Source organism: Phascolarctos cinereus, unplaced genomic scaffold, assembly GCF_003287225.1.
Source record: "Phascolarctos cinereus isolate Bilbo 61053 unplaced genomic scaffold, phaCin_HiC Scaffold_3;HRSCAF=262, whole genome shotgun sequence".
Classification (NCBI taxonomy): Eukaryota; Metazoa; Chordata; class Mammalia; order Diprotodontia; family Phascolarctidae; genus Phascolarctos; species Phascolarctos cinereus.
Genome location: NW_027555736.1, coordinates 118,623,970 through 118,648,062, shown reverse-complemented (window position 1 = coordinate 118,648,062; position 24,093 = coordinate 118,623,970). Strand labels below are relative to the sequence as shown.

General features: G+C 46.9%; 4 protein-coding genes and 2 long non-coding RNA genes across 11 annotated transcripts in view; 3 read left to right on the top strand and 3 right to left on the bottom strand.

The window, feature by feature from the left end:
* The window catches only part of SEMA4B (semaphorin 4B), a 37,886-nt gene extending 28,457 nt beyond the window's left edge, over positions 1-9,429 (top strand). For both annotated transcript variants that reach the window (XM_020965282.2, XM_020965272.2), the window contains 10 exons: positions 2,204-2,315; positions 3,011-3,127; positions 3,454-3,605; positions 4,161-4,342; positions 4,605-4,752; positions 5,315-5,525; positions 5,647-5,762; positions 6,138-6,304; positions 6,984-7,069; positions 7,447-9,429. In XM_020965282.2, the coding sequence (XP_020820941.1) occupies positions 2,204-2,315; positions 3,011-3,127; positions 3,454-3,605; positions 4,161-4,342; positions 4,605-4,752; positions 5,315-5,525; positions 5,647-5,762; positions 6,138-6,304; positions 6,984-7,069; positions 7,447-8,183 (2,028 nt within the window). In that variant the 3' untranslated portion in view covers positions 8,184-9,429. The remainder of the gene's footprint in view (positions 1-2,203; positions 2,316-3,010; positions 3,128-3,453; positions 3,606-4,160; positions 4,343-4,604; positions 4,753-5,314; positions 5,526-5,646; positions 5,763-6,137; positions 6,305-6,983; positions 7,070-7,446) is intronic.
* LOC144456293 (uncharacterized) lies at positions 1,221-7,664 on the bottom strand. Its single transcript, XR_013485297.1, has 2 exons — positions 7,578-7,664; positions 1,221-4,905 (listed from the first exon to the last, which is right to left on the bottom strand). It is a non-coding gene; the product is annotated as an uncharacterized LOC144456293 (long non-coding RNA).
* A 759-nt stretch (positions 9,430-10,188) lies between the features above and the next one.
* On the bottom strand, positions 10,189-13,567 carry CIB1 (calcium and integrin binding 1). Its single transcript, XM_020965303.2, has 7 exons — positions 13,397-13,567; positions 13,071-13,105; positions 11,483-11,591; positions 11,093-11,243; positions 10,873-10,991; positions 10,698-10,786; positions 10,189-10,433 (listed from the first exon to the last, which is right to left on the bottom strand). The coding sequence occupies exons 1-7, from the start codon at positions 13,445-13,447 to the stop codon at positions 10,412-10,414; spliced, it is 576 nt and encodes a 191-aa protein (XP_020820962.1). The 5' UTR covers positions 13,448-13,567; the 3' UTR covers positions 10,189-10,411.
* Positions 13,568-15,358: 1,791 nt separating this feature from the next.
* GDPGP1 (GDP-D-glucose phosphorylase 1) lies at positions 15,359-19,747 on the top strand. 4 transcript variants are annotated; one of them, XM_078151122.1, is made up of 3 exons: positions 15,359-15,519; positions 16,780-18,000; positions 19,657-19,747. In XM_078151122.1, exon 2 carries the CDS (start codon positions 16,833-16,835, stop codon positions 17,994-17,996), a length of 1,164 nt encoding a protein of 387 aa, XP_078007248.1. In that variant the 5' UTR covers positions 15,359-15,519; positions 16,780-16,832; the 3' UTR covers positions 17,997-18,000; positions 19,657-19,747. The 4 variants fall into 4 exon arrangements, with proteins under 4 accessions (XP_078007248.1, XP_078007249.1, XP_078007247.1 ...); XM_078151123.1 differs by lacking the exon at positions 19,657-19,747 and having other exon boundaries at positions 15,360-15,479; positions 16,780-18,486; XM_078151121.1 differs by lacking the exon at positions 19,657-19,747 and having other exon boundaries at positions 15,363-15,519; positions 16,780-18,486.
* TTLL13 (tubulin tyrosine ligase like 13) overlaps positions 18,899-24,093 on the top strand; it is a 15,821-nt gene continuing 10,626 nt past the window's right edge. For both annotated transcript variants that reach the window (XM_020965325.2, XM_020965315.2), the window contains exons 1-4: positions 18,899-19,138; positions 19,657-19,906; positions 20,888-20,928; positions 23,260-23,378. In XM_020965325.2, the coding sequence (XP_020820984.1) occupies positions 18,982-19,138; positions 19,657-19,906; positions 20,888-20,928; positions 23,260-23,378 (567 nt within the window). In that variant the 5' untranslated portion in view covers positions 18,899-18,981. The remainder of the gene's footprint in view (positions 19,139-19,656; positions 19,907-20,887; positions 20,929-23,259; positions 23,379-24,093) is intronic.
* The window catches only part of LOC110193540 (uncharacterized), a 12,430-nt gene continuing 10,799 nt past the window's right edge, over positions 22,463-24,093 (bottom strand). The window contains exon 3 of the long non-coding RNA XR_002320483.2: positions 22,463-23,075. This is a non-coding gene — a long non-coding RNA (uncharacterized LOC110193540). The remainder of the gene's footprint in view (positions 23,076-24,093) is intronic.

Here is a 24,093-nt window from a genome sequence, read left to right as displayed (position 1 = left end):
TTTTCCAGATTGCGGGGGTACCATGCCCCTCACCCCTGTGATGTGGAAGGGATAACTATAGTTCACATTTGGCCTCAGATACTTCCTAACTATCCTGGACAAGTCACTTCACCTCTGGTTTGTCTGTCTCAATTTCCCTAACTATAAAATGAGGATCAAAATAATGCCTACATCCCAGGATTGTTGGGAGAATCAAATGAAATAACATTTCTGAAGCACACAGCACAGTGCCTGGGCACATAGTTGGTGCTTAATAAATGCTTGTTTCCTGCCTTCCTTCCTCTAAGGAAAGTCTTCCATGCACAGAATACTTCAGTTTCTTCATCTGTAAAATGCAGGGGATAGATCGTCTCCAGTGTGTCCAGGCCAGCCCCCAAATTCTAGGATTTGTCTACGGATTGAAAAATTACCCCCTCCACCCCGGCCCTGCTCTTACGCCTCACTGAGACTTGTAGGCAGCACTGAATTCCTAAACACCAATGCTGGTGGGGTTTTGGAGACCCTATCAAGCTGGAAAGGCTTGGATTATAAACTTAGCACTAGGCTTTGTATTGATTGCACAAAGCCTGGCTTAGCTCAGTCCAGAAAGTGTCATTATCAAATGGGCTAAACATTAGGGGTTTTTTTAGTCAGAGCAACTCCTAAAGACCATCCATTAATAATGGCATGTAAGGGTGTGCTTGTCAACATTGGTGGAAGAAGGACCTCCCCCTTTGAGATTTTTAACATTTCTGCATTCTCTGAGAGTAACCTTTGAGTTATATATGAGTCATGGTATAGCTTGACTACTCATTCCTATACACACACACCCCTCTCTAACTCACCCAATTTTCTTCTCTATCATAAAACAACAGCTAGCTTTCATACAATGCTTTAAGGTATGCTTTTACATACATTATCTCATCTGATCCTCACAACAATCCCGTGAGGTGGATATCATCCCTATTTTGCAGATGAGGAAACTGGGGCTGAAAGTGACTTGTCCAGTGACACAAAGCATCTGAAGCAAGATTTGAACTCAGGTCTTCCTAACTCCCAAGTACAGCACTCTATCCACAATCCCACCTAGCTGCTGCTGTAGTTGCCTGTGTCTTTATGTAACACATAAATGCCACAGGTCTCTTCCTTGTCTCGCACTGACGTGCATTCATATGTACATCTCTTTCACACTTAAAAATTTCTTTTATTATGAACATAACACATCATCAATAAACACTATGTACAAATTATTCAACATTTATTCAAATATTCAATATACAAATAACAGAATAAAGGATTATATAGGAACCCACAGACTTCTATTACACAGATTTTTTTAAGTATATGTGAAATTTACAAAATCATCTTTTTTTTTTGTTTGAACCTGTGATTTCACTGGTTTAAGGAGCTCCTTGGTGAGCACATTCCCTTTATCCATGCAGATCAGCAACTGTTTTGTAACTTATAATCTTTGTTGCCTAGGACACTGTGAGGTGCAATCAATCAATTAATTAATAAACATTTATTAATTGCATACTATTCACCAGGGCAGCTCGATGGTACAGTGGATAGAGCACCAGGCCTAGAGTCAGGAAGACTCATCATCTTGAGTTCAAATCTGACCTCAGACACTTACTAGCTGTATGACCCTAAGCAAGTCACTTCACCCTGTTTGCCTCAGTTTCCTCTTCTGTAAAATTAGCTGGAGAAGGAAATGGCGAAGCACTACAGTGTCTTTGCCAAGAAAACCCCAAATGGGGTCACAAAGAGTCAAATATGATGGAAAACAACCAGCCAACAACAAAACTATATGCCAGGCACTGTTCTAAGAGATAGGGATTCAAAGAGAAGCAAAAGACAGTTCATGCCCTCAAAGAGCTCACAGTCAAATGGGGAAGACAACATAGAAACAAGCTATATACAGGACAAGGAGGAAATAATTAAGAGAGGAAATAAATAAGAGAGGGTAAGCCCTAGCCTAGAATTTTAAGAGATTCAGTGATTTGCCTAGAGTCCACAGCCAGTGTGTGTCAATTGTGAGACTTGAACCCAAGTATTCCTGACTCCAAAGCCCCGTTATCTAGCTGCTCTGGTCAGCTGCCTCTTCTCATGACTTTCCCACATAAATCCAGCTTATTCACAGACAGCCTGGTTGACCCATGCCCCTTTGGCTGCTGTGGCCCTGCTCCAGCGCTCTGAATGGTGCTATTTGTCCTCACCTTAGAACATTCAGAACTTTAGCTTGGAGCGGGATGGAGCAGGGAATGTCCTGCTGGAGGATGGGAAGGGCCGCTGTCCATTTGACCCCGAGTACAAGTCCACAGCCATCATGGTTGGTAAGTGTCTGGTATCCTCCCGGGGGGTGTTGGGGAAAGCATACCTCCAGAGCTTTAGAATGGGGGCATTTAGTTCCCTGGCACCAAGGGGGTTCAACAGAAACTTTTCTAAGAAAACTGCCAGGATGAGTTTTCAGAGGAGGCAGTCTGGACCTGGCTGAGGAGCTGGAGATAGGCACATTCCCTTCCTCTCTCTTCCCTCTTCTTCCCTCCAGTCCCATTTTTGCCAATGGATCTTTCTTTGTTCTGAGGATAGGATTGCAGAACCGTGGAGAGTTTATGACATGTGGTCAGACATGATCAAAAAGTTACTTGGTTTTGCTTAACTGGACTTCTTTGTTACAAGGAAAGGTTCTATTGACCAGGTGGCTGAACAGTCGGAGGAGGGGAATGATTGGGAAGTGATGGTGATGTTTAAAAAAAAAAAGTAGCAATAAAAACATTTTTCTCAAGTTGTCACTGTGTCTCCCTGGGGTTTGACTTCTTTGAGATCCATTCTGCCCCTAGGTCTAACTTTAATTGAGGGCATCTGGGTACCCAGGGGCCCCAACACTAAGATAAAATGAACCTTCAAGTTCCTTTTGCAGCCTCTACTCTGAAAAGGACAGATTCAGAGCCTCTAGGCTTGCAGGAGGTCAGGCTCAGCAATGGGGGCTGCTCTGGGGCTGTTCCCATGGGAATGTTTCTCTTGGCAGATGGTAAGCTCTATGCCGGAACAGTCAGCAACTTCCAGGGGAATGAGCCAACCATCTCCCAGAGCCAGGGGAATCGCCTCACCCTCAAGACTGAGAACTCCCTCAACTGGCTTCAAGGTGAAGATTTCCCTCCTCCCCTCACCCCCTATCCTTGAGCCGTAGCCTTCAGGGCTTAGTCCTGCCTGCCTGGACTTAGACAGCCCTGGATGAATTGGGGGTTGGGAGTGGGGTCTAAACTGGAGGCAAAGAGGGGGAATGACAGCTGAGCCTGGAGAAGTGGGCCCAGCTTGGAAGGGTTGTGCCAGAAGACTTTCCCCAACCAGTGTGAATCTGGCAAGGTCCCTGAGAGTTGAGAGCAGGTTCTTTCTCCTCGTGGGATTGATGCCATGGGGCTCCCCTTCTGCTTCATCCACTGACTCTGAGCCTTTTCCCACCTCACACAGACCCAGCCTTTGTGAGCTCCGCTTACATTCCTGAGAGCCTGGACAACCCATGGGGGGACGATGACAAAATCTACTTCTTCTTCAGTGAGACTGGCAAGGAGTTTGACTTCTTTGAGAACACAGTTGTGTCCCGAATTGCCCGTGTATGCAAGGTGAGGGCCAGGGACTAACAAAAAATGAAGAGTTTTCTTGGGGGAGTGTTTTCTCTTCCCCACCCTGACTCCCTTCAGTTTTCTTAAATCTGGGTCTCTCATTTGCCCTTATCAATCCTACCTATAGTTAAATTTATTTGTGTACCTATCATATCTCCTCCTTTTAGATTATAAGCCCCTTGAGGGCAGCAGGGACTGTGTTTTCCATCTCCATCCCCAGTACCTAGCACAGCACCCTTCATATAGTGCTTAATAAATACCTTATTGGGCTGAAATGAAAGTCAGGAAAGCCTGTGGTGGGGTTCTATGAGAGAAATGAAGAGTCAGCCACACCTGAGGTGTGGCATTTTCCAGTTCTCCCCAGGTAGGAATGTTTGTAGGTAACAACCTGTCAACTCTCAGAGGCCTGGGAGTTCAAAGGTGGGGATAGGGATGGGGATGGGGTGATGTGTGTGTCGACCCCCGTACTGCTTCTCTCTTCAGAGACCCTCATTCAGGGTCATTGCCTTCCCTCGTGCTTTCACAAAGCCCAACTTGATTTTTCTGTCCTGACAGGGGGACCTGGGTGGGGAGAGAGTATTGCAGAGGCGTTGGACATCTTTCCTGAAAGCCCAGTTGCTTTGCTCCCGGCCCTCCGATGGCTTCCCCTTCAATGTGCTCCAGGATGTCTTTGTGCTGAGCCCTAGCCCCGAGGACTGGCAAGATACCCTCTTCTACGGAGTCTTCACTTCACAGTGGTAGGTCCCCAGTGGGACTGGAGTTGCCTTCTTAGCCCAGGTGCCCGTGAAGCTGTAGAGCCAGGGAAGAAAAAGCATTTGGACCTGCAGTTGTTCAGTTAGGGGGAAACTATAGGGGCCAGCCTGTGGAGTGAGAGGAGTGGCCCTAGCTACAGATACTTCCCTTGGGTTCTTAGACCTTTGGTTTAGAGAGCCCCAAGGAGATCTTCAGTTGCAGCTGGGATCCTAGTGACAATTCAGACATAATCTGTCTCTGTTGCAGGCATCATGGAGCAGCAGGGGGCTCAGCCATATGTGTCTTCACCATGCAGGACGTGCAGAGTGCCTTTAATGGCCTCTATAAGGAAGTAAACCGAGAAACCCAGCAGTGGTACACAGTGATGGATTCACCAACGCCCCGGCCAGGAGCGGTCTGTATTCCCCGCGTACCACTTGGCCTTATTCTCAAAGTAGACCCCTGTGTGGCCTCTGTAAGGAGAGCAACAGCCACCCAGCCTCAGTCCATTCATTCCATCTCCAAAGTCAGAGATCCAAAACAGTGTCAATGCCCTCTCTCGACTCCCCTGCAGGAGGCAGAGAAAATTTGAGATTGTATGCATGTCATATAGCCTTCAATAGAGAAACAGGAATTGTATGCATATGTGTGTGTATATGCATGTATGTGTGTGCATGTACAATGTATGCATGTATATGAACACACATATATATACATATCCTACATACATATTTAGTATCTATCAATATGTATACATGGACTGATATATAGATAGCTATAGCTATAGCTTTCTCCATGTTTATGCATGCAATAATAGGCCTAGAAGAGATTTTGAGAGATCATATACCTGTTAAAGTAATGGTGCTTTATCCCATCCCTGATGTATGACAATTTCCCTACATAGGAATACTTTTAAGTGTTAATCTTTCTTAAATTTTTTTCTTTCCTTAAATTTTTCTTTGCTGTTTTTCTTCCAGTGCATCACTAATAGTGCCCGGGAAAAGAGGATAAATTCCTCTTTGCAGCTGCCTGACCGTGTGCTTAACTTCCTCAAAGATCACTTTTTGATGGACAAGCAGGTCCGTAGCAACCCACTGCTGCTGCAGACTAGGGCCCGTTACCAGCGCCTCTCTGTGCATCGAGTCCATGGCCTGCTCCGTGATTATGATGTCCTGTTCCTGGGCACAAGTGAGTTCCTTGGACTCTGGGGTTAAGGGAAGGGCCTTGCTGAGGGTCGGCTGAGGAGGGGGCTTCTGGTGGGAATCCTTTCCCTGGGAAGAGGAGGCTGAGCCTCTCTCTCATCTTGCAGGCGATGGTCGACTGCACAAAACTGTGAGCTCAAGGCAGAGGGTGCATATTATCGAGGAGATCCGGCTCTTCCCACCTGACCACCCTGTACAGAACTTACTGTTGGATCCCCACAGAGTAAGCACGAGGAGGGAGGAGAGATGAGGCTCAGGGGATCCCGCTCTGATTAGGGGGAATATTTGTCTAATTTTTGTCCCAACCCTGTCTGGGCCACCACATATCCAGTCTATTTTTCTCTCCTTCATTCCTTGAATTGGCATAGAGAATTTAAAGCCTGGTACCAAATCTGGCCTGTATAGAACCCAGGTGTGTCCAGAAAAGGGACCTAAGGAACCTGTAGTTTAGCAGCTCTACCATGTGGTACCCCACCCAAATCTGAACCAACCTTTTACCCTACAAACCAGAGCCGGGTGAATGCTGTAGATGCAAAGCTTGGGTCCTTGGCCAGGAGGCTCTCATTGCTAGCTTCTCACCACCTTTTATCTTGTTCAGGGATTACTGTATGCTTCCTCCTACTCGGCTGTGGTTCAGGTGTCTGTGGCTAACTGTAGCCTGTACACAAGTTGTGGGGAATGCATCCTGTCCCGAGACCCCTACTGTGCCTGGAGTGGTACCAGCTGCAGGGATGTCAGGCACTACCAGCCGGAACTGGCCTCACAGTAAGAACTCTACTGCTACTCCTCAAATTACTTCTCCCTCCTTTGCCCCTGGGCCATTGGCAGCCATTCTCCTCCTGAATTCTTTGTTGAAGTGCCTTCCTTCAAGCCATGCTTAAGATGGGAGCAAATGGTACAGTGTCCCAACCCTATGCTCTGGGGACCCTGGAAAGCTGGCCTATGTTCCACCTATCTCTTATTCCTCTACTTTTGCTCTGTAGGAAGCAACACCCTGTGAAATTAATCCCTCTAATGACTTTCACTAAAATAATAAAAATAATAACAGTGATAGCAATAAAATGCTCACTTTATGCCAGGCACTGTGCTAAGCATTTTACAATATTATCTCATTTGATCCTCGCAACAACCCTGGAAGGTAGGTGCTGTTATTATCCCCATTTTACAGATGAAAAAAACCCGAGGCAAATAAGGGCTAAGTGACTTGCCCAGGATCATACAGCTAGTAAGTGTCTAAGGCTAGATTTGAATTCAGGTCTTCCTGACTCCAGACCAGGTGCTCTGTCCACTGCACCACCTAGCTGCCCTCTGTTTATCTGCAAGCACTGGAATGTCGGGCAGGTCTCTCAAAGTCAGAGAGGGTAAAGTCCTGTAGTTTGCCTGGACTCTGACAAATGGAGGGCCCGTTTCCTAACTTTGTCGTTGACTTTGCTCTTGTCCTCAGGCCATGGGTACAGGACATTGAAGATGCCAACACTGAGCAGCTCTGCAACAATTCTGCATTCAGCCGCCTGTCTTCCACATTATCTGGTAAGGTCCACTACTTCAGGAGGGGGATAGATGGAAGCAGCTGAGGCCATACCTGCTGCAGGGAGCCCTGTGAAAGGTTCACATCCCCTGCCTTTTGAGGCAGGGGGATTTGTATTGTTGCTCCCATTTCTCTTTCTGCTTATTCCCAGAATACTGGGATTATCCGTTCACACACAATGGCAATACTTAGCTACCCCCCACCCCCAAACAAAGGAAGTTGTGGAACAGATAGGTCTCTAGAGTGGCCCTCTGGTGGGTGGACAGACTCTGATTTTTTCTAACAAAGGCAGTCCCCAGAGTTTCTCAGGGGAAAAGCTGCCTTAGGCCCTAATGAACTTGGTGCACCTTTGAACACCTGTTCTGTGTTTCTTTGGCAGATGAGATACCGTGCAAGCAAGTTCACTTCCTGCCCAACACTGTCAACACCCTGACCTGCCGACTGCTCTCCAACCATGCATCCCGGCACTGGCTACATAACAAGGCCCCCATAAACAACTCTGCCTCTTACCGTGTGCTGCCCAGTGGGGACCTGCTTTTGGTGGGCAGCCAGGATGGTCTGGGTTCCTTCCAGTGCTGGTCGCTGGAGGAGAACTTTCAGCAGCTGGTGGCCAGTTACTGTGTGGAGGCTACTGAGGGCGAAACAGATGGTCAGAAGGGTTCTATTGTCCCCTTCGTTATCAATACCTCCCGGGTGAGCTCACCTGCCAATGGGAAGGCTGCTTTGCTCCCTTACAAAACCTATTGGACCGAGTTCCTGCTGATGTGTGGCCTGTTTGGATTTGCTGTTGTCCTTCTCGCGCTCTTCTTTCTTTATCGAAACCGGGATGGCATGAAGGTCTTCCTCAAACAAGGAGAATGTGCCAGTGTACATCCTAGGACCCGCCCAGTGATGCTTCCTTCTGAAAACCGGTCCCTCAATGGAGGAGGCCCACCTAGTGCCCTGCCTGATCACAAAGGTTACCAGGCCCTTGCTGACAGCTCTCCAGGCCTCCGAGCTTTCACTGAATCAGAAAAGAGGCCACTCAGTATTCAGGACAGCTTTGTAGAGGTGTCTCCCCCATGCCCCCGGCCCAGGGTGCGGCTAGGCTCTGAGATCCGTGACTCTGTGGTATGAGCACAGGAAATGGGTAAAAGCTAACCCTGGCTCTAGGGACTATGACTTCATAGAGAATGGCCAGCCCTACCTCTTTTCATCAAACAGAACCCAGAATTCAAAGAATGGAGCTAGCTAGTGGGGCAGCTCCCTCCTACTTCCTATGGGAGTCTCTAGGGACATGTACCAGCCAGAGGGAAGAGGATCATCAGCCTTATATGCTAGCATAACTGTAAGGCCTCCTCCCCTCAGCCAGGAATGGAGAGAGGAGTGGATTTGTTGGCCCTGGTGGTCACCTTAGAGCTCCACGCATTGAATCTACAGCCAGAAGGCATCTAGAGGGGGTCCAGTTGTTCAGCGACCTCCCTCATTCATTCTCAGTCTTTGCTGAGAGACTGTTCTGACAGACTAGCGCTCTTGAGCCCTTTTGAAAACATTTTTCTTTAAAAAAAAAAAGAGAGAAAATGTGAAACAAGTATGAGGGGTGAGAGGTGATCAAGAACTTTCCTTCAAGCCTTATTCTGGAACAGTTCATGGGCTCCCCTCCCTTACACACAATTTCCATGGGGCATTTTGGAGGTACCAGGACAATATGATTGCCTGAGCCTGAGTTTGAAATCCATCTTCTCTTCTTCAATGTGCCTCCTTTCAGTTCTTCTCGTGTTCTGCTGCCAAAGTCAGTCATTGCAGATAGCTGGGGCCATCTCTGAGGCCCCAAGGAGTTGTAGGCTTGCCATGCCAAGGACCTGAGCGTAAGAAAGCCAAGCCAGGGTACACTTTCTCCCTCCCTCCACAGAACGATCGGGCTACAGACAACAGGAGGATTGGTATCTCACTGCCATACCCTGCCAAGCTGCAGAACTAGCAGTGGCCTCTCCACGTGTCCTCTTGGGCCTGGAGAGGGCTGGCGGAAGCTTGGTGGCATCACTATGTCAGGGGAGGAGATATAAGCACATTCCATTTTTTATGGAGTTCATGTTGAACATCAAAGACTAGACTTACTGTCTTCCCTTCCTGATAACCTCAAAGAACCAGTGTCCCCATCCTTCTTTGTCCTCTGACCCTTTTGGACTTCCTCCTACTTCCCATAAATGACTTAACATCCCCAAGCTTAATAATTCTCTGGCCCTTTGTGCTGTTTCTGCCCAAAGGGACATTGACACTGCCCAGTCAAGGGGCCATGAATCTATGTGGGTTTTGTATCTTTTTTTTTTTTATAAAATGCACTTTACTTTTTTTTAAAATAAAATCCGAAACTGAATTTTAATCTATTGCAGTGTGCCTTTCCTCTCACACTGAATGCTGTTATTAAAAATTGGTTCTGACTGCCTTGGCCATGGAGAAAACTTCAGGAGAAAAGCCCAATCTTACATCTTCCTCCATCCCTCCTTATGCTGGGCTTGCCTGTATTCACACTTTCAATAAACTGCTTCATCTGAGTGAGTTGATTCTGGTGGGGTAGTAGTCAACAATACTTATCTTTGCTAAGCAATATTCAGATGGCAAAGGGGTGTTAGGAATTTAAACAGTTGGTCTGCTCTATAACTAAGTTACAAGAATGAGGCTACCTGGAGACCACCAGCAGTTTGAACTTTTTATTTTTAGGAGGCAGTCGGGGCTAAGTGACTTACCCAGGGTCACAGAGCTAAGTGTCTGAGGTCATATTTGAACTCAGACCTTTCTGACCCCAGAGCTGGTGCTGTATCGACTGTGCCCCCTAGCTGCCCCAGCAGTCTGAACTTTAAAAATTTAGGACCCAATCTCCATGTGCTCGGCAAACACAGCTGAATATAGGAGTGGTGCGCTGAGCACTGAATAATTCATCCTTTTCTAAGTAAGCACAGAGCAAGAAGTTCATTTTGTATCCTCTACATTCTGCTTTATAAAGAGATCTCTACCCTGGCTCCACTGTAATTCAGAAATTCTCCATTAGTTCCTTCCTGACCTTCCTCTTACTAATTTTAAAAGAGATCTCTCTGTCCTGCTTCAAATTTTGTCCAATGTACCCACTAAAACACACATGAGCAAAACTTCCAAATATTTATTATTGATTAGTATAAACATGAACAGTGTTGTCACAATGGCAGTGAGGACAGGAGAGCCCAGGGGGCTGGACTCCTCAGTACAAGCCCCAGGGCTAGCCCAGGCATGGCAACCATTTGCAAGGAGTTGGCACTGCAGGTGAGGTCAGTGCACAGAAGTGAATTTCTCAAAGACGGGCCGGTGTAGCCAGACACTGCAGGTACCCATCACAGGACAATCTTAAAAGAGCTGGAAGAGACAAAGATGTATGATCCACTGTAGAACAAGCACAGTGAGCAGAAGATAGGAAATGAAACTTAGATCAAATAAACTCAGACAGAGGTTGGCAAGTATGTTCCCTAAAACCTGTCTGAAATTGGCTCACTCTCAGAGGACAATGGGTTGGCTTGGGTCAACCTTAATCCAAAGACACTTCTCCACTCTTCTTACCCCTTACTCTCCTTCTAGCAAGATGCTATGGGTAGCTAAATTGCCAGGTGGCTCTGGTTATACCTGGTGAAGTCAGGTGAACGGGAGATGACATGTTGGAACTCTGAGAGGTTGATGGTGCCATCCCTGTCAATGTCAGACTCTTCTAAGATCTGCACAGGAAAAGGAGAGAGAAATTCTCTCAAAAGCCCCAATACCTTCCCTTCTCCCCTTCCCTCGTTATACTGTCCATGCTCACATTCTCAATGAGCTGCTTCATCTCAGTGGTGCTGAGTTGGGTGTCCTGCCCCTCCCCAGTAAGGCAGTTCACTAGCTGCTTCAGATCCTCTTTGTTCAAGGTCCCATCATCATCAAAATCTAGTTAGGAAAGACCAAGACAAAAAGTTATCCCCGCTGAAAAGACCTTAACACTCCCCCCCACTCCACTCACTACATACCCTAGTCCCTTCAGTCCTTACCGAAGATTCGGAAGGCATAGTGGGACTTGATTTCAGGGGTAGCCGCATCACTGAAGACACTGAAGAGGTCCAAGAAGTCTTCAAAACTCAAGCTGTCTCTTTCTGGTGCTGTAGAGAACACACGGCAAATACGTTCCCTGAAGGGGTTGGCCTAGGGCAAGAGAGGCTCTTGTAAGCAGAAGGGCATTAAGCTTTTGATAGAGAATCAATCACTAAACTTTGATTACACACATACTATGTCCAAAGCCCCGTACTGGGAACTACAGAGGACTGCCCATCACTAGAATTATTGATATAAGAAGGGGTTATCAGATTGAGAAATGTCCCACAGATCCCAAAACAAGGGACTGAAATTAACTATTGAACAAAGCATTGTGGGAAGGGTACTACCTTGAGCTCCGGAAGTGTTAAGATCTGCTCAGTGGATACTCGGACTCTCAAAGAATCTTCCATATTCCGAGACTCCTGAGGAAGCAGATCACTAAACCTCTTGTGGGCCCTGGTAAAGAAAACCAGAATTCATTCAATCAGGTCACCAATATTCATTCAGTCCATCAACCAAATAAGATTTACAGTTTCTATTAAATTCACAGCACTGTGGGAAGCTAGCCTCTAGTAGCCTACTGTGTAGTTGGGGAAGAGGTGGGATCAAAACACACAACAAGTCATAAGATCCTATGAAACGAAGACAACAATATAGGAGAGATATCACAAAGCATTACATGACTGGAGTCAAATGAGTGGCGCAGACAAGAAGTGATAAGATTTCAAAGGATAGAAGAGATTACTTTGGACTGCAGTCATCAAAGAAGTCTTCATGGAAACTGGTAGAACTTGAGCTGGCCCTTTAAAGATGGGAAGGATTTGGATGGATGGTGGGTGGTAGGAACCAGTCAGTCAACAAGCATTTACTAAGTTTCTATGTGCCAAGCATAATGGTAACTAACACTGGGGATACAAAGAAAGGCCAAAAATAGTTCCTGTTCTCAAGAAACTCACGGTCCAATGGACTGTCCCCATTTCACTGCCTTCACCAAGAATCCCACAGTCTCTGCCTACTGTCCTGAATTATACTCATCAAAGGTTTTCCCAGATGCTTAGTCAATATAGCCATTCTCCAATGAAAGACTCCACACCCCCTCAGCATTTCTGCCCCTGCCAAGAACGGTACAGGAATTCCATTATTGATTAGTACTCTGAAAAAGCTTTGTACAGCTGCCTTGATCTCTGAGCATGTAGAGCAAGCAAAATGCTACAAATGTTCAAAAACTCAAAGCTGGATGAATGGTTGAATTTAGAAACTTCTTACTTGGCGGCCATGGCAAAGTGGGCTATGGGCAACAACAGCACCACCCCTTGGACGGCAAGGGCAGGAAACTCTATAAGCAAGGCCTACAACTTAATGAGAGCAACGCCAAAGAGCACTTTGAAGATCCCACTCCTAGATGCTCTAATTTTTTTTCCCCAGATTGCTTTATGGCCCTGGCGCAGCTTCAAGTATGTGATTTATGGCTGACAATCCACTAGTGTGCATTAGACCTATCTGAGAATAGGACAGGGAAGACAATAAGGGGGAATGAAATCGAGAGAGGGTAAAAGCAGTATGCAGTAGTGGGAAAAGCACTGAACTTTGGAGTCTGAAGACCTACATTCTAGTCCCAGTTCTGCCAACAGAGTAACTTTGTGACCTTGGACTAGTCACTTCAGCTCTCTGGGACTCAATTTCCTCCTCTCTAACACGAGGAAAGTGGCCTCGGTCTCCAAGGTTTTCTTTCAGTCCTAACACTCATCATGACCTCAGAGATAGTCTAGTCCAACCCCTTAATTTTATGGGGGAGGAGACTGAGACTCAGGGAAGGGAAGTGACTTGCCTAAGGTCACAGAGTCACTCAGTGGCAAAGCCAGGATAGAAAACCCAAGTCTTCTGGCCAAGTCCAGCTGCCTCCTGAGTGGGGTGGAGGCTTGCAGGGGTACTTACAGGAGAATCTCCTGCTTCGTCAGGAACGTTAATTCCTGGAAGAAAAAGCAAGAGGTGATCGTCAGACGTTATGATCGGCAGTCGCTCCCCCCCCCCCCCCGCCAGTCCCCGCGAGCTTTGCACTTGGAGGCGGGGGGAGGTTTGAGGAGCGGGGAAAGAAGAGGAGGGCTAGGCTGCGTGTGGGGGAGCCAGGCGGTGCACGGCCAAGGGTCGTCACCCCTCAAACCTCTGCCCGTGGTTCTAGAGCCCAAAGCCGCCCAGCCAGCCTGGGCAAGCACTGCCCCCAGCCATGGGAAGCCCAGACAGATCTGTTGCCCCCACCGCACCTGGTACTCTGTCAGCAGCTCCTTGGAGAGGTGACTGGTCGAGCTGCCCATGGCCTTGCTACATTCGCCGGGTCTAGACCTAGCTACTCCACCAACTCCGATGCCGGACAGCAACAACTTTCCCACTCACTTCCGCCTCTAGCGTCACCCGCCCAGCCGCCCGCCCAGTCCCCGCGGCAACAGAGGCAACTCCAACCCCGCCTTCCGTGTTTGCCTATAGGCTCCGCCTCTCCCTTTCTTAAAGGGCCCGAACTCCAGTTTTCAAATTCCAGGGCGAAATCCAGGAAGAGGGTTCCAAAATCAGGCATGTAGCGAGTTTAGTCGGCTGGGGGAGGGGCGGGGGGACCCGAGAAGGGAGGGAGGTGTTAAGAGAGTGTGAGCCGGAGTCCTGGGACTTGTTGCTGCTGCACCTTAGGAGAAGACAACTCTTTATCCCCACGCCTAGAAGAAAGAGAGGCAGCAGGGTGTCGTGAAAAAAATGCCGGGTTTGGACGAACAGGTCTCTGGGGCTCAGTTTCCTCGACAGCTTGTAATGGTCCTGAACACAGGAGTTCATTTCCCACAATTCACAGGGACGAGAGCCCTTCATTCATTAGGCGTCTCTGGACTACATCTCCCAGAGGGCTGTGCGTGAGGCTGGAAAGTCGCGTGATCCCAGGCAAAAAAGACTTTGATTGGTGGAGATTGCACCAGGTGGGAATTTTTAAACTACTACTACAGCCTTTCAAGAGAATCCTAGGCTTAGAAAATTGAGCGAGTTAGCTGCTTCTAGCCTCCCTCCCCCAACTCGTACCCTCACCCCCCCCCCGACCTTCAAAAATTATTCTTGGTAATTATTCTTGGTCCGCTTCCTAAATCGCAGGCCCGACTTTGTCGCCCTCCTCTTCAATAAACTCCAGTGGCTCCCTGTCACTTCCAGGAGCAAATACAAAATGTTCTGCTTAGCGTTCAAAGCCATTTATAACCTAGCCCCGTTTTACCTTTCCAGTCTTCTTACTCTATAATCCCCGACGCGTACCTTCGATTCAGTAACACTGGCCTCTTTGCTGTTCCACGAACAAGACACTCCATATCTCTTGGCTCCGGGGAGTTTTCCCTCCTCTGCTCGGACTGCTGACCTCTCTGGTTTTCTTTAAACCCCAGCAAAAAGCCTATCTTCTACTGGAAGACTTTCCTAGCCCCTCTTAAATTCTAGTGCCTTCCTTCTCTTAATTTACTACCACCACCCTATTTATCCTGTACGTAGCTTGTTTGTAAATATGTGTTTGCTTATTATCTCCTCGTGGAGAGGGCAGAAGCTGTCTTTTGCTTTTTTAAAAATCTGTTCCTGGCACATAGCAGGCACTTAATTAATATTTATTACTGGTTGACTGACCTTGAGATTCCAGAGCCTAGGTGAAAGGCATCATCAGCCCACTTTCTTCAAAGACTCTTTCCAGGAGGCAGAGGAGAGACCCCTGGGACCTTGAGATTGTGAAGTGACTGTTCTTCTGGGGCTATGCTGGGGAGATTACTGGGGATGAAAGGGGAATTAAATTAAATCCCTGGAAGAGTAGGAGATTGCAGAGATGGGTGCAGAGAATATTTCACTATTTGATCCTCTAATTTGTATTTATGTTGCTTCATGTCTAGCAGTAATGTTGCTGGTATGCATGTATTGGATGTGTCTTCTATGGTCTACCAAGAAAGTGTTTGTCTGAAATAAGGGTTCGAGCCAGGAGCTAAGTAGTCGATCACTCCTAAAACAGTACATCATTTCAGGGGGATCAAAACCCTTTAAAATGAGTTTAATGGACAAGATGATCTCTGCAAGGTTCCTTTCAGTCCCGAATCCTGGGATCCTAAGACCTGACTGCGCTCCAGAGAAGGGTAGGGATAGGGGCGAGGGGTTATGTCTTTTCCTCTAGAGACTGGAGGGGGCGGGGTATATTTGGTTGGCCCCGCCCATTTGCTCCTGGAGAAGGTGGGTGAGCTCTACATCACAGTTGCTCCTGCCCCTTAAAAGGGGCGCATGCGCATCTGTGACCGCCGAAGCGTTGTGGAAGTCCGACTACCAGTTTCCTCTTCCCAGACCTTGGAAGAGGTACGTGTGCCCACCTAACAGCCTGGTGGGAAGAGCCAAGGTGAGGAGAGGAGGGGAGCGAGGGAAGAGAGACGGTGCACTCGCTCTCTGGAGGACAGCAGAAGGGGAAGGGAGAAAAATGTAGTCAACGATTATTTGGAAACATCTATGCTGGGAAGACTGAAAGCTCTGGCCCCCCAGTAGTACCAGGGGAGCCACGGGGAGGGTGGATACAGGAAGTTTTCATTGGATACTCTTCATCCTTAACAAGTAGGTCTCTGTCTCCTCCCGTGCCCCCCACCTTTTTTTCTGACATCTCTAATGAAACTTATCTGGTATTGCCCATGTTAGTGGGGTTGGAAATAAGCAGCAACAACTTCCTGACCCCAGGCCCAGCCATTCTATCCACTCCTGGGTTTGCTCTCTGGTTCCACCACTTAACTTTGTGACTTATACTATGTAGTCACTGAATCTCAGATTCCTCTTAGGTAAAGTGGGGATACCTGCCCGATCTACCTCATGGGGTGTTCTCATGAAGATCGAGCAAGTATTTAAATGTATGCGTTCTTTAAAAAACTATAATGCATCATCTATGTTGTAGATGTATTGATATGTGAATGTTAATTTCAGTACTTGTTTTACATCTCCTACAATACTGTAAAAGTACACTCTTTAAAGGTCAAGGAACATGTCCCATACGCTACATATATGAGTGGGTCAATAGGTATTTAATGAATTAATAAACCAATTATTTCACACACAACTGTGGGCCTGTCTTTTCCACTACCTTTCTGAGTCTTATGGCTCATTGATAACTTGCTTAGGAAGAATACTGTCATTCCAAAGTGTCAACTAACTTTCATACTAATGAGAGAAAATGACTCAAAGCACCTGTTATCAGGAAACATAAATGTAAATTTTAACTTGAGGTACTTCTGCCCTTTTTTTGTTTCTAGACTCATTAGAGGGACATGGAACTAAAAGTGAGAATTTGGGGGGAGCTAGTACAATGGCAAATGAAAAATGTTATGGGACAGGCTTTGTAATCCTTATCAGGTTATCAATTTTCCTTTGCATTAAGTTTGGCCTTGGATACATATTGAGAAACTATAATACTATGCATATCATGGGGCATATTTCTATGTACAGACCCCAGCAGCAGAGAAAGATGTTTTTACAGAATAGATTTAAAACAGTATTTTTTCCAGAACTTTAAGAGTTATTTTAAAAGGTGATCAAAAAAAAACAGCCAAAAAAATTTTAAAGCCCTTAGAAATGTGATACCATACTCTATGTTCCTTTACCCCTTGTTATGTTCCAGATCACCTGGAGGAACCCATACCTGATAGAACTTGGGATTTGTACCCTTTTTGTATGGCTGTACCACAGAACATAAATGAAACTTCAAATTTACCACCTCAGAGCAGTGGCTGTGATGAACAGTCAAGACTCCCTGTTGAACTGGGTGTATCGGATTTTGTGTATTGCTGGGAGGAACTAATAGTGGAAGGGATACAATGGCAGACTAGTGAGTCTGGTGTCCTGTGTCCCCCTTTGCTGTCTCGTTTTGATTGTACCCTCCAGTCATCTTGGAAGCAACGGATGGAACAAGGATTGTTTCGTTACAACCTTGGGGAACTGCAAACCCAAATCCTACCTGGCCCTCTGGGTTTTGTGGCTCAGCTGAATGTGGAGCGGGGTGTACAGAGAAGATGCCCTCAGAACATCCAGAGTGTGAGGCAGGCATTTGACCCTCAGCTGTTCAATTTCAATAAAATCCATCCAGAAGAAATCCTCTTCCGCCTGTGCCGAGATCCAGGCTTTCCAATGGCTCTCCAGTGCACTGAGGTCCTGGTAATTATCAATGTCAGTCCCTTGGAATGGGGGCATGTGCTGTTTGTGCCAGAGCCAACCCAAGGGCTACCACAGATCCTCTTGCCAGACCCATTACAGTTTGGGGTGGAGGCCGTCATGCTTAGCTCCCACCCTGGCTTCCGAGTTGGCTTCAACAGTCTAGGGGGCTTGGCTTCTGTCAACCATTTACATCTGCATGGTTACTACCTAGCCCATAAACTGCCAGTAGAGACCGCTGCAAGCCAGCCACTAGATCCCAATGGTCATATCCACCTACTAGAAGGCCTCCCAGCCTCTGGTTTCCTGTTTTATGTGGATGAGCCAGGACCAAAGTTGGAGGCACTGGTAGACAGGGTTTGCCAGGTCACCAATTACCTCGTTGACCGGGAGATTGCACATAACTTATTTGTGACCCGGGGGGCTCCACCTGGAAACCCACCATCCTCATTGGCCTATGCTGGTGTCCGGGTCATCCTCTGGGCCCGGAAGTCCAGCTTTGGGGTTAAAGAAGGGGAGGCTTTCAATGTAGCACTCTGTGAGCTGGCAGGACACCTGCCTGTTAAAACATTCCAGGATTTCCAAAGCTTGACGGAAGCTTCAGCTCTGAATCTCATTCAGCAATCTCTCCTGCCTCCATCCCAGTTTTTACAACTTCAAGAAGCACTGGTGTCCCTTCTGGCATAGCATAGTAGGTGCTTTCCCTGGTTGATATTTCTTTTCTAATTCATCTTGTTCCTCCTTTGAGTGTTTCTCTTAAGTCATGACTGCTCAATGTTTTTAGGCTATAGTACAAAAAGCCCTCCACATTCTCACTTCCAACCTACTTTTCCAGACTTACTTCAAATTAATTCCCTACATACCTTCTAATTGTCAGCCAAACTGGACTCCTAGCCAGCTGTTGAGCCCAGTATTCCCAACCCCACAGTTCCACATATCCCTCAAATGCTTGGAATGCCCTCCCTGTTCATTGCTGCCTTTCACAATCCGTGCTTTCCTGCAGCTTAGGTGCTGTTTCCTCCATAAAACCTTTTCTGATCCATTCCCCATCCGGTTTGTGTTCTCTCCTTCCTCGTTATTATCTTGTATTGTTTATTTGTGTACATGAATCTAAGTTCCTTGAAAGCAGAGACAGTACCCTGTACAGCACCCATGCTTAATAAATTTCTTGAATTCTGTTGGTGTAACAAGTATGTACACATACATGCACACACACATTCTCTCTCTGTCTTTCTCTCCCTCCCTCTCTCCCGCCCATCATGGGGAGGAGGAATCTGTTCAATAAACCCTCATGGCTCTTTCCGTATCTGTCACTGCTTTCGACTTGATCTTCTTCAGAGCTGGGCTGGGAGAAGTTAAGTACGGGACCCACAGATAACGATCCGGGGGGTGCAAGCCCCGGCCCTCCAGCCGCTGCCCGAGGGCCGTGTAATAGACAAGCCCCCCCACAAGCCCGTAAGCGCCCGGCCGCGAGGGCTCCGCACATCTACACAGGGACCCGCCTCGAGACTTTGGCGACGTTCTGGAGTTTGGCTCCCTAGAAACTACAAGTTCTAGCGTGCTTTGTGGGCAGTTCGGAAAGACGAGCAAGTTCGCGAGGCGGCCGCCGCGGCCCTCTGGGAGGTCGTGAGGGCCTGCCTCTGAGTGGAGTCCTCTTTCTGCCAAGCCTAAGATGGCCGCGGCCAAGGCCAGGGTGGGTGTGGCTGAGGAGAGGAAACCCCGCCCCTCCAGAATGCTTCTCCAAGGCGTGTCCATGGCGACAGCGGAGGCGGCGGCGGCGGCGCTGCGAGCCTGTGGAGGCGCCGCCGCCGCCGGGGTCTCAGTGCTAGGTGAGAGCCTCGGGGAGGGAAGCGGGTTCCCCTCCGGAGCGCCAGGAGGTGGTCCCCCACAGCCCGGGAGACGGACGAGTCAAGCGCTGGGCGAGGGGAGGGGATGAGAATTCAGTCAGGCCGCTCCTAAGCGCTAGGGGGCGCCGCGACCGCCCCCTCCCCCCACTGAGCCTCTAGTGCTTAGCATCTTTTCACCCCTTCCTATTAAAAGTTCTCCTGCCCTTCCTTCCTCGCCAGCATCCCCTGCCCTGCCCGGACCGGCCGCGGGGAGGCGCCCCGCAGTCTCCGCTCCCTCTGCATCCCGGCACGTTGGGTCCCTCGCCGGCCCTCGCAAAGCGAGCGCGGCAATGGTCCCATCCCCTAGTTCACAAGCAGGCGTCCCTACACGTCTGTCCACCTGAATCTATACTTTATGTGTGTGCGTATAGAGAACACAAGCCATGGGACTAGCTGGAGACAAGTCAGTGTCGGGGCAGCCCTTCCTAACCCCTTGTCTGGGTACTTTGCCTCTGCTGCAGAATCTAGAAGCATGGAGAATGCTGTCCGCAAAACTAGTGAATCAGAGGAAGACTATGTCGAGGAAGAGGAGTCAGAGGAGGAAAATGTTAAAAGGGGCATAGGCCCCTCTAATGCTTCACAGCAGAGCAACACAGAGGCAGGTGGGAATGGGGCCCTCTCTTCCATTGTCAAAAAGTTGCAGAAGAAAACAGCTCCATCTGAGCCAGAGGACTCTGATGTTGGGAGGAAAAAGAGACGGTGGAAAAGAAGGTAATAATAGTTCCCTGCAACTTCTATCTACTTGCTAGGCTTTCGGGGATCCCTGTGGTAAGGCCACTTGAAACCAGATGTTTTATCCATCACCCCTCTAGTGAAGAAATAGGGAAGATGGGAACTTCACACTTTCCCCCCCTTAGTTTATCTATTTTCATAAGAACTGCTTGGATGTTACAATACAGTAAACATTTATTAGATTGCCTTTTATGTGCCCAACACTGCCAAGTACTGAGGAAGATTTGTGGAGAGGACAGTATTTAAGTTAAGCTGTAATGGATGGATAGGAATTCAAAAGACAAAGAAGGGGAGAGTGAAGGAAGTATTTTTAGTATTGTAAATAGGTTGAGCAAAGGCAGTAACGCCATACTTTTGTGTAGTAAGGGCAGCCCAGTCTATCTAGAAGAGTGCAAGAAAGTTAGAATGACCCTCAGATTAAGAAATATTTTAAATGCCAGGCAATGACTCCAAGCTTTTTTCAATTCATTTAAAATGCTTGTTGAACTGAACTTTTAACTTTATTTAATAGGCAATGGATAACCACTACTAAGGATCTTGGAGTAGATGTGTAGTGGAACCAGCTATATACATTAGATTATTCTGGCAGCATTATGAAGGATGCTTTTGAGGATGCAGAGGGTGGGAAGACCAGACAGGTGGTGATGCAGGTCTGTCCTAGGGATAGTGTTAGTGGGAGTAGAGAGGTTGGTGACATGTAACAGATGACATGGTGGTGGAATGAACAAGTTTATGGTAACTAATTGGTTATGAGAGGTGGTCAAATCTGAATTTTCCTTTATTGAGACTGCTGGCATTCTGGTCTTTCTCCTGTGGCCTCCATAGAGAAGAGAATTTGGTTAGCTCTTCAGGTGTCCTATCTGGGGACCCAGATCTACCCACCTAGCTACTCCAAGGGTCAGTTTTCCCTTCTGTCCCATTTTTAAACTTCACTTGATTTCATATCTCCCTCCATTGCAGGCTCTTGACTATCAACCTGACCAACTGCAAGTATGAAAGTGGTAAGAACTTTTTTGTTGTTCGTTGTGTCTGACTCTGCATGACCCCATTTGGGGTTCTCTTGGCAAAGATACTGGAGCTCTTTGCCATTTCCTTCTCTAGCTCATTTTACAGATGAGGAAACTGAGGCAAACTGGGTTAAGTGACTTGCCCAGGATCACACAGCTAGTAAATGTCTGAGGCCAGATTTGAACTTAGGTCTTCCTGAGTCCCATCGCTCTGTCCGCTGCACCACCTCGCTGCTCTCAATAAGAACTTTTACCTTTCTCTAAAACAGGGCTTCTCCAGTATGCATGTTGCTACTATAAATACCCATCATAGTCTCCAAAAGGCAGGGTTTGTCAACAGGAAGGTTCCTGCTAAGTTGTACTGGTTAATACTGATGTTATAACCTTATATATGCTTATAACCTTAATGTCGGAGTATGCTTCAGCTTTCAAGATCAATCATTCCACAAACGAATAACTAAATTATTTAACTAAGCACAAAATACTGTGCTAGGTGTCTTGTCTTTAAGAAGCTTCAAGGGTAGGAGGAGAGAGAGGTTCACAAGAGATTATAATACAGAATGTATAATCATAAGAGAAGTACAACAAAAGGGCAAAAAGTTCACAGGAGGGAGACGTCACTAACTGAGACCACGGAAAAGACATTGAAGACATTACACTTTACTTGAGCTTCAATAAATGGATAGGACTATGTCAGACAAAGATGGGTAGGGGGTCAGAAAAACTCGTGGTTTTTTTTCAGGCAACTGGGGTTAAGTGACTTGCCCAGGGTCACACAGCTAGTAAGTGTCAAGTGTTTGGTCTGAGGCCGCATTTGAACTCAGGTCCTCCTGACTTCAGGGCTGGTGCTCTAACCGCTGTGCCACCTAGCTGTCCCAGAATAATTGTTTTTAGGATAGAGGAGAGAGATGGGTAAGTTTTCAGATAGAAGTCAGTGGTGAAGAGATGACTGATATACTGAGATATCCCAGATGAGACAGGAAGGATGGGATGAAGACATAAGGCAGTGTGGTATAGTGGAAAGAATGTTGGATTTGATGTCAAAAGTACCTGCGTTTAAATCCTGACTATTCCACTTACAGGCATGTGAGGCCTTGGGGAAGTTGCCTAATCTGTCTGTGTCCCCATTTACTAAATAAGAGGGGGTAAGGATAGACTAGATGATTTTTAAAAGTTCCTCACAGCTCTAAATCTCTGAATGCTAACAATGTTTACTGAATGAATGGATTATGTAGACTGGCTGTAGGTTAGCATTTGACAGCTGATATGATAGTCAAGGGGAATAATCAATATCACAGGTTATATGTAGAAATTATCAGGTTTGATAGTTCCCAGAGAAATGAGTCCCCCTAATAGGACCTAAGTACAGTCTAGCCATTGCCCATCCAGAAACTGAACTGAGAACCCAACTCTTTTTACAAAAAATGTTATCAGGGCAGCTAGGTGGTACAGTGGATAGAACACTGGCCCTGGAGTCAGGAGGACCTGAGTTCAAATCCGACCTCAGACACATAATACTCACTAGCTGTGTGACCCTGGGCAAGTCACTTAACCCCATTGCCTAGCAAAAAAAAAAAATGTTATCACCAATATGGCTCACCTTCCCAGCCAAACTCTAATATGAACCAAGGGAGAAGAAGTAATTGGGACAACAGTGCTTCTACTGAAGAATGTAGGAAATAGGCATGCCAGGTTTGTTAGGGAGGTGATAAGGATAGATGATAAAGGCCTAGGAGAAATCATAGCACTGCCATGACCTTCCCATTTTTATTTGACTGAAATAAAGTTAAATAAACATCAAGAACAGCCTGCAAAGAAAAAAGGAATAAAAAAGGGGAGGACAGAATAAGGGAGTACCTGGATGATGGGAGTTCATAAACTCACTGCCATATTAATAGTGGGTTTACCAATGATTGTTTGAGCTTCAAGTCTTTTTTAATGCCAGCTGAGAGGTACCCTAGTGGTAACAGGTCTTTGTCCTGAGCTCTCTAAAGCACAGGGTTTGAGGACAAGGCTCTTGTTCTTTAGGGACAGCTCCGAAGAATAGTCCTAGTTCATTGGCTGGGGTAACTCACAGCTGACTAAGGTAGAGTCAGGTTTTTAGTTTCTCTGCTGCAGACAGATCTTGGAGAAGAAGTGCTCTGATGGAATAACAGACATAGGAATATCATATGTTAAACTACAGTGTTGAATCCACCCCTCACTCATAATAAGCATTCTTATTCTTCTCCATACTGAGATTTAGGCAGTGGCTACAGTCTCTTTTCTCTGTTTTACATGGCATGTGCCTTGAAGGTCAAAGTCAGGACTTTTCTGTCCTTTCAGTTCGACGAGCAGCTCAGCTCTGTGGCCTGAAGGAGGTGGGGGAGGATGAGGAATGGACAGTGTACTGGACTGACTGTTCTGTCTCACTGGAGCGAGTTATGGACATGAAGAGGTTTCAGGTATTAACTACTTCGGAAGAGACACTAGGGGAAGGGGGCTGTACTACTACTGCATAGGTTCCCAAAGTGGGTGATACTGCCCTATAGGGGGGCTCTGGAACCATTCAGGAGGTAGTAGTAGCCTCAGGTGCAATTGGGGGGTGTTGAATAAAAATAAGGGTTAATCTAACCTAACCTCAGGGGGGCACTAATTTTTTTAAAAGGGGGCGGTAGGACAAATAAGTTTGGGAACCTCTGCAGTGGAATATCTACTCCCGTTGGTGCACAGGATAACCAAGAGTACACTTTTTTCCCTTTGTTCAGTACTTCAATGATAGGGTTTCAGGGAAAACCACTCCCAGAAACTTCTGGGGAATGAATCTTTGGTCACTAGGGATTCTATATACCATGATGAGGTTTCAGTGAGGCGACCTAGACACACACACACACACACACACACACAGTAGATTGAACATTTATTGAGCACTTACTGTGTGCCAGGCACTTCTAGGAGCCATGAGATATCAGTAAAGCACTTTGTGAACTTTAAAATGCTATATAAATTCTAACTATTGTTTTTATTATTACATCCATCTTTACCTCTAAATCCAAGGATTTGCTTCTTTTGCTTCATTGTTTCCAAATTGTCACACCCCTCCCCCCATCCCCAGTGCTTGGAATTATTTTTGGCACACTGAATGCCATTTTCTCCCTAAATGATTGGTGATCTTACAAA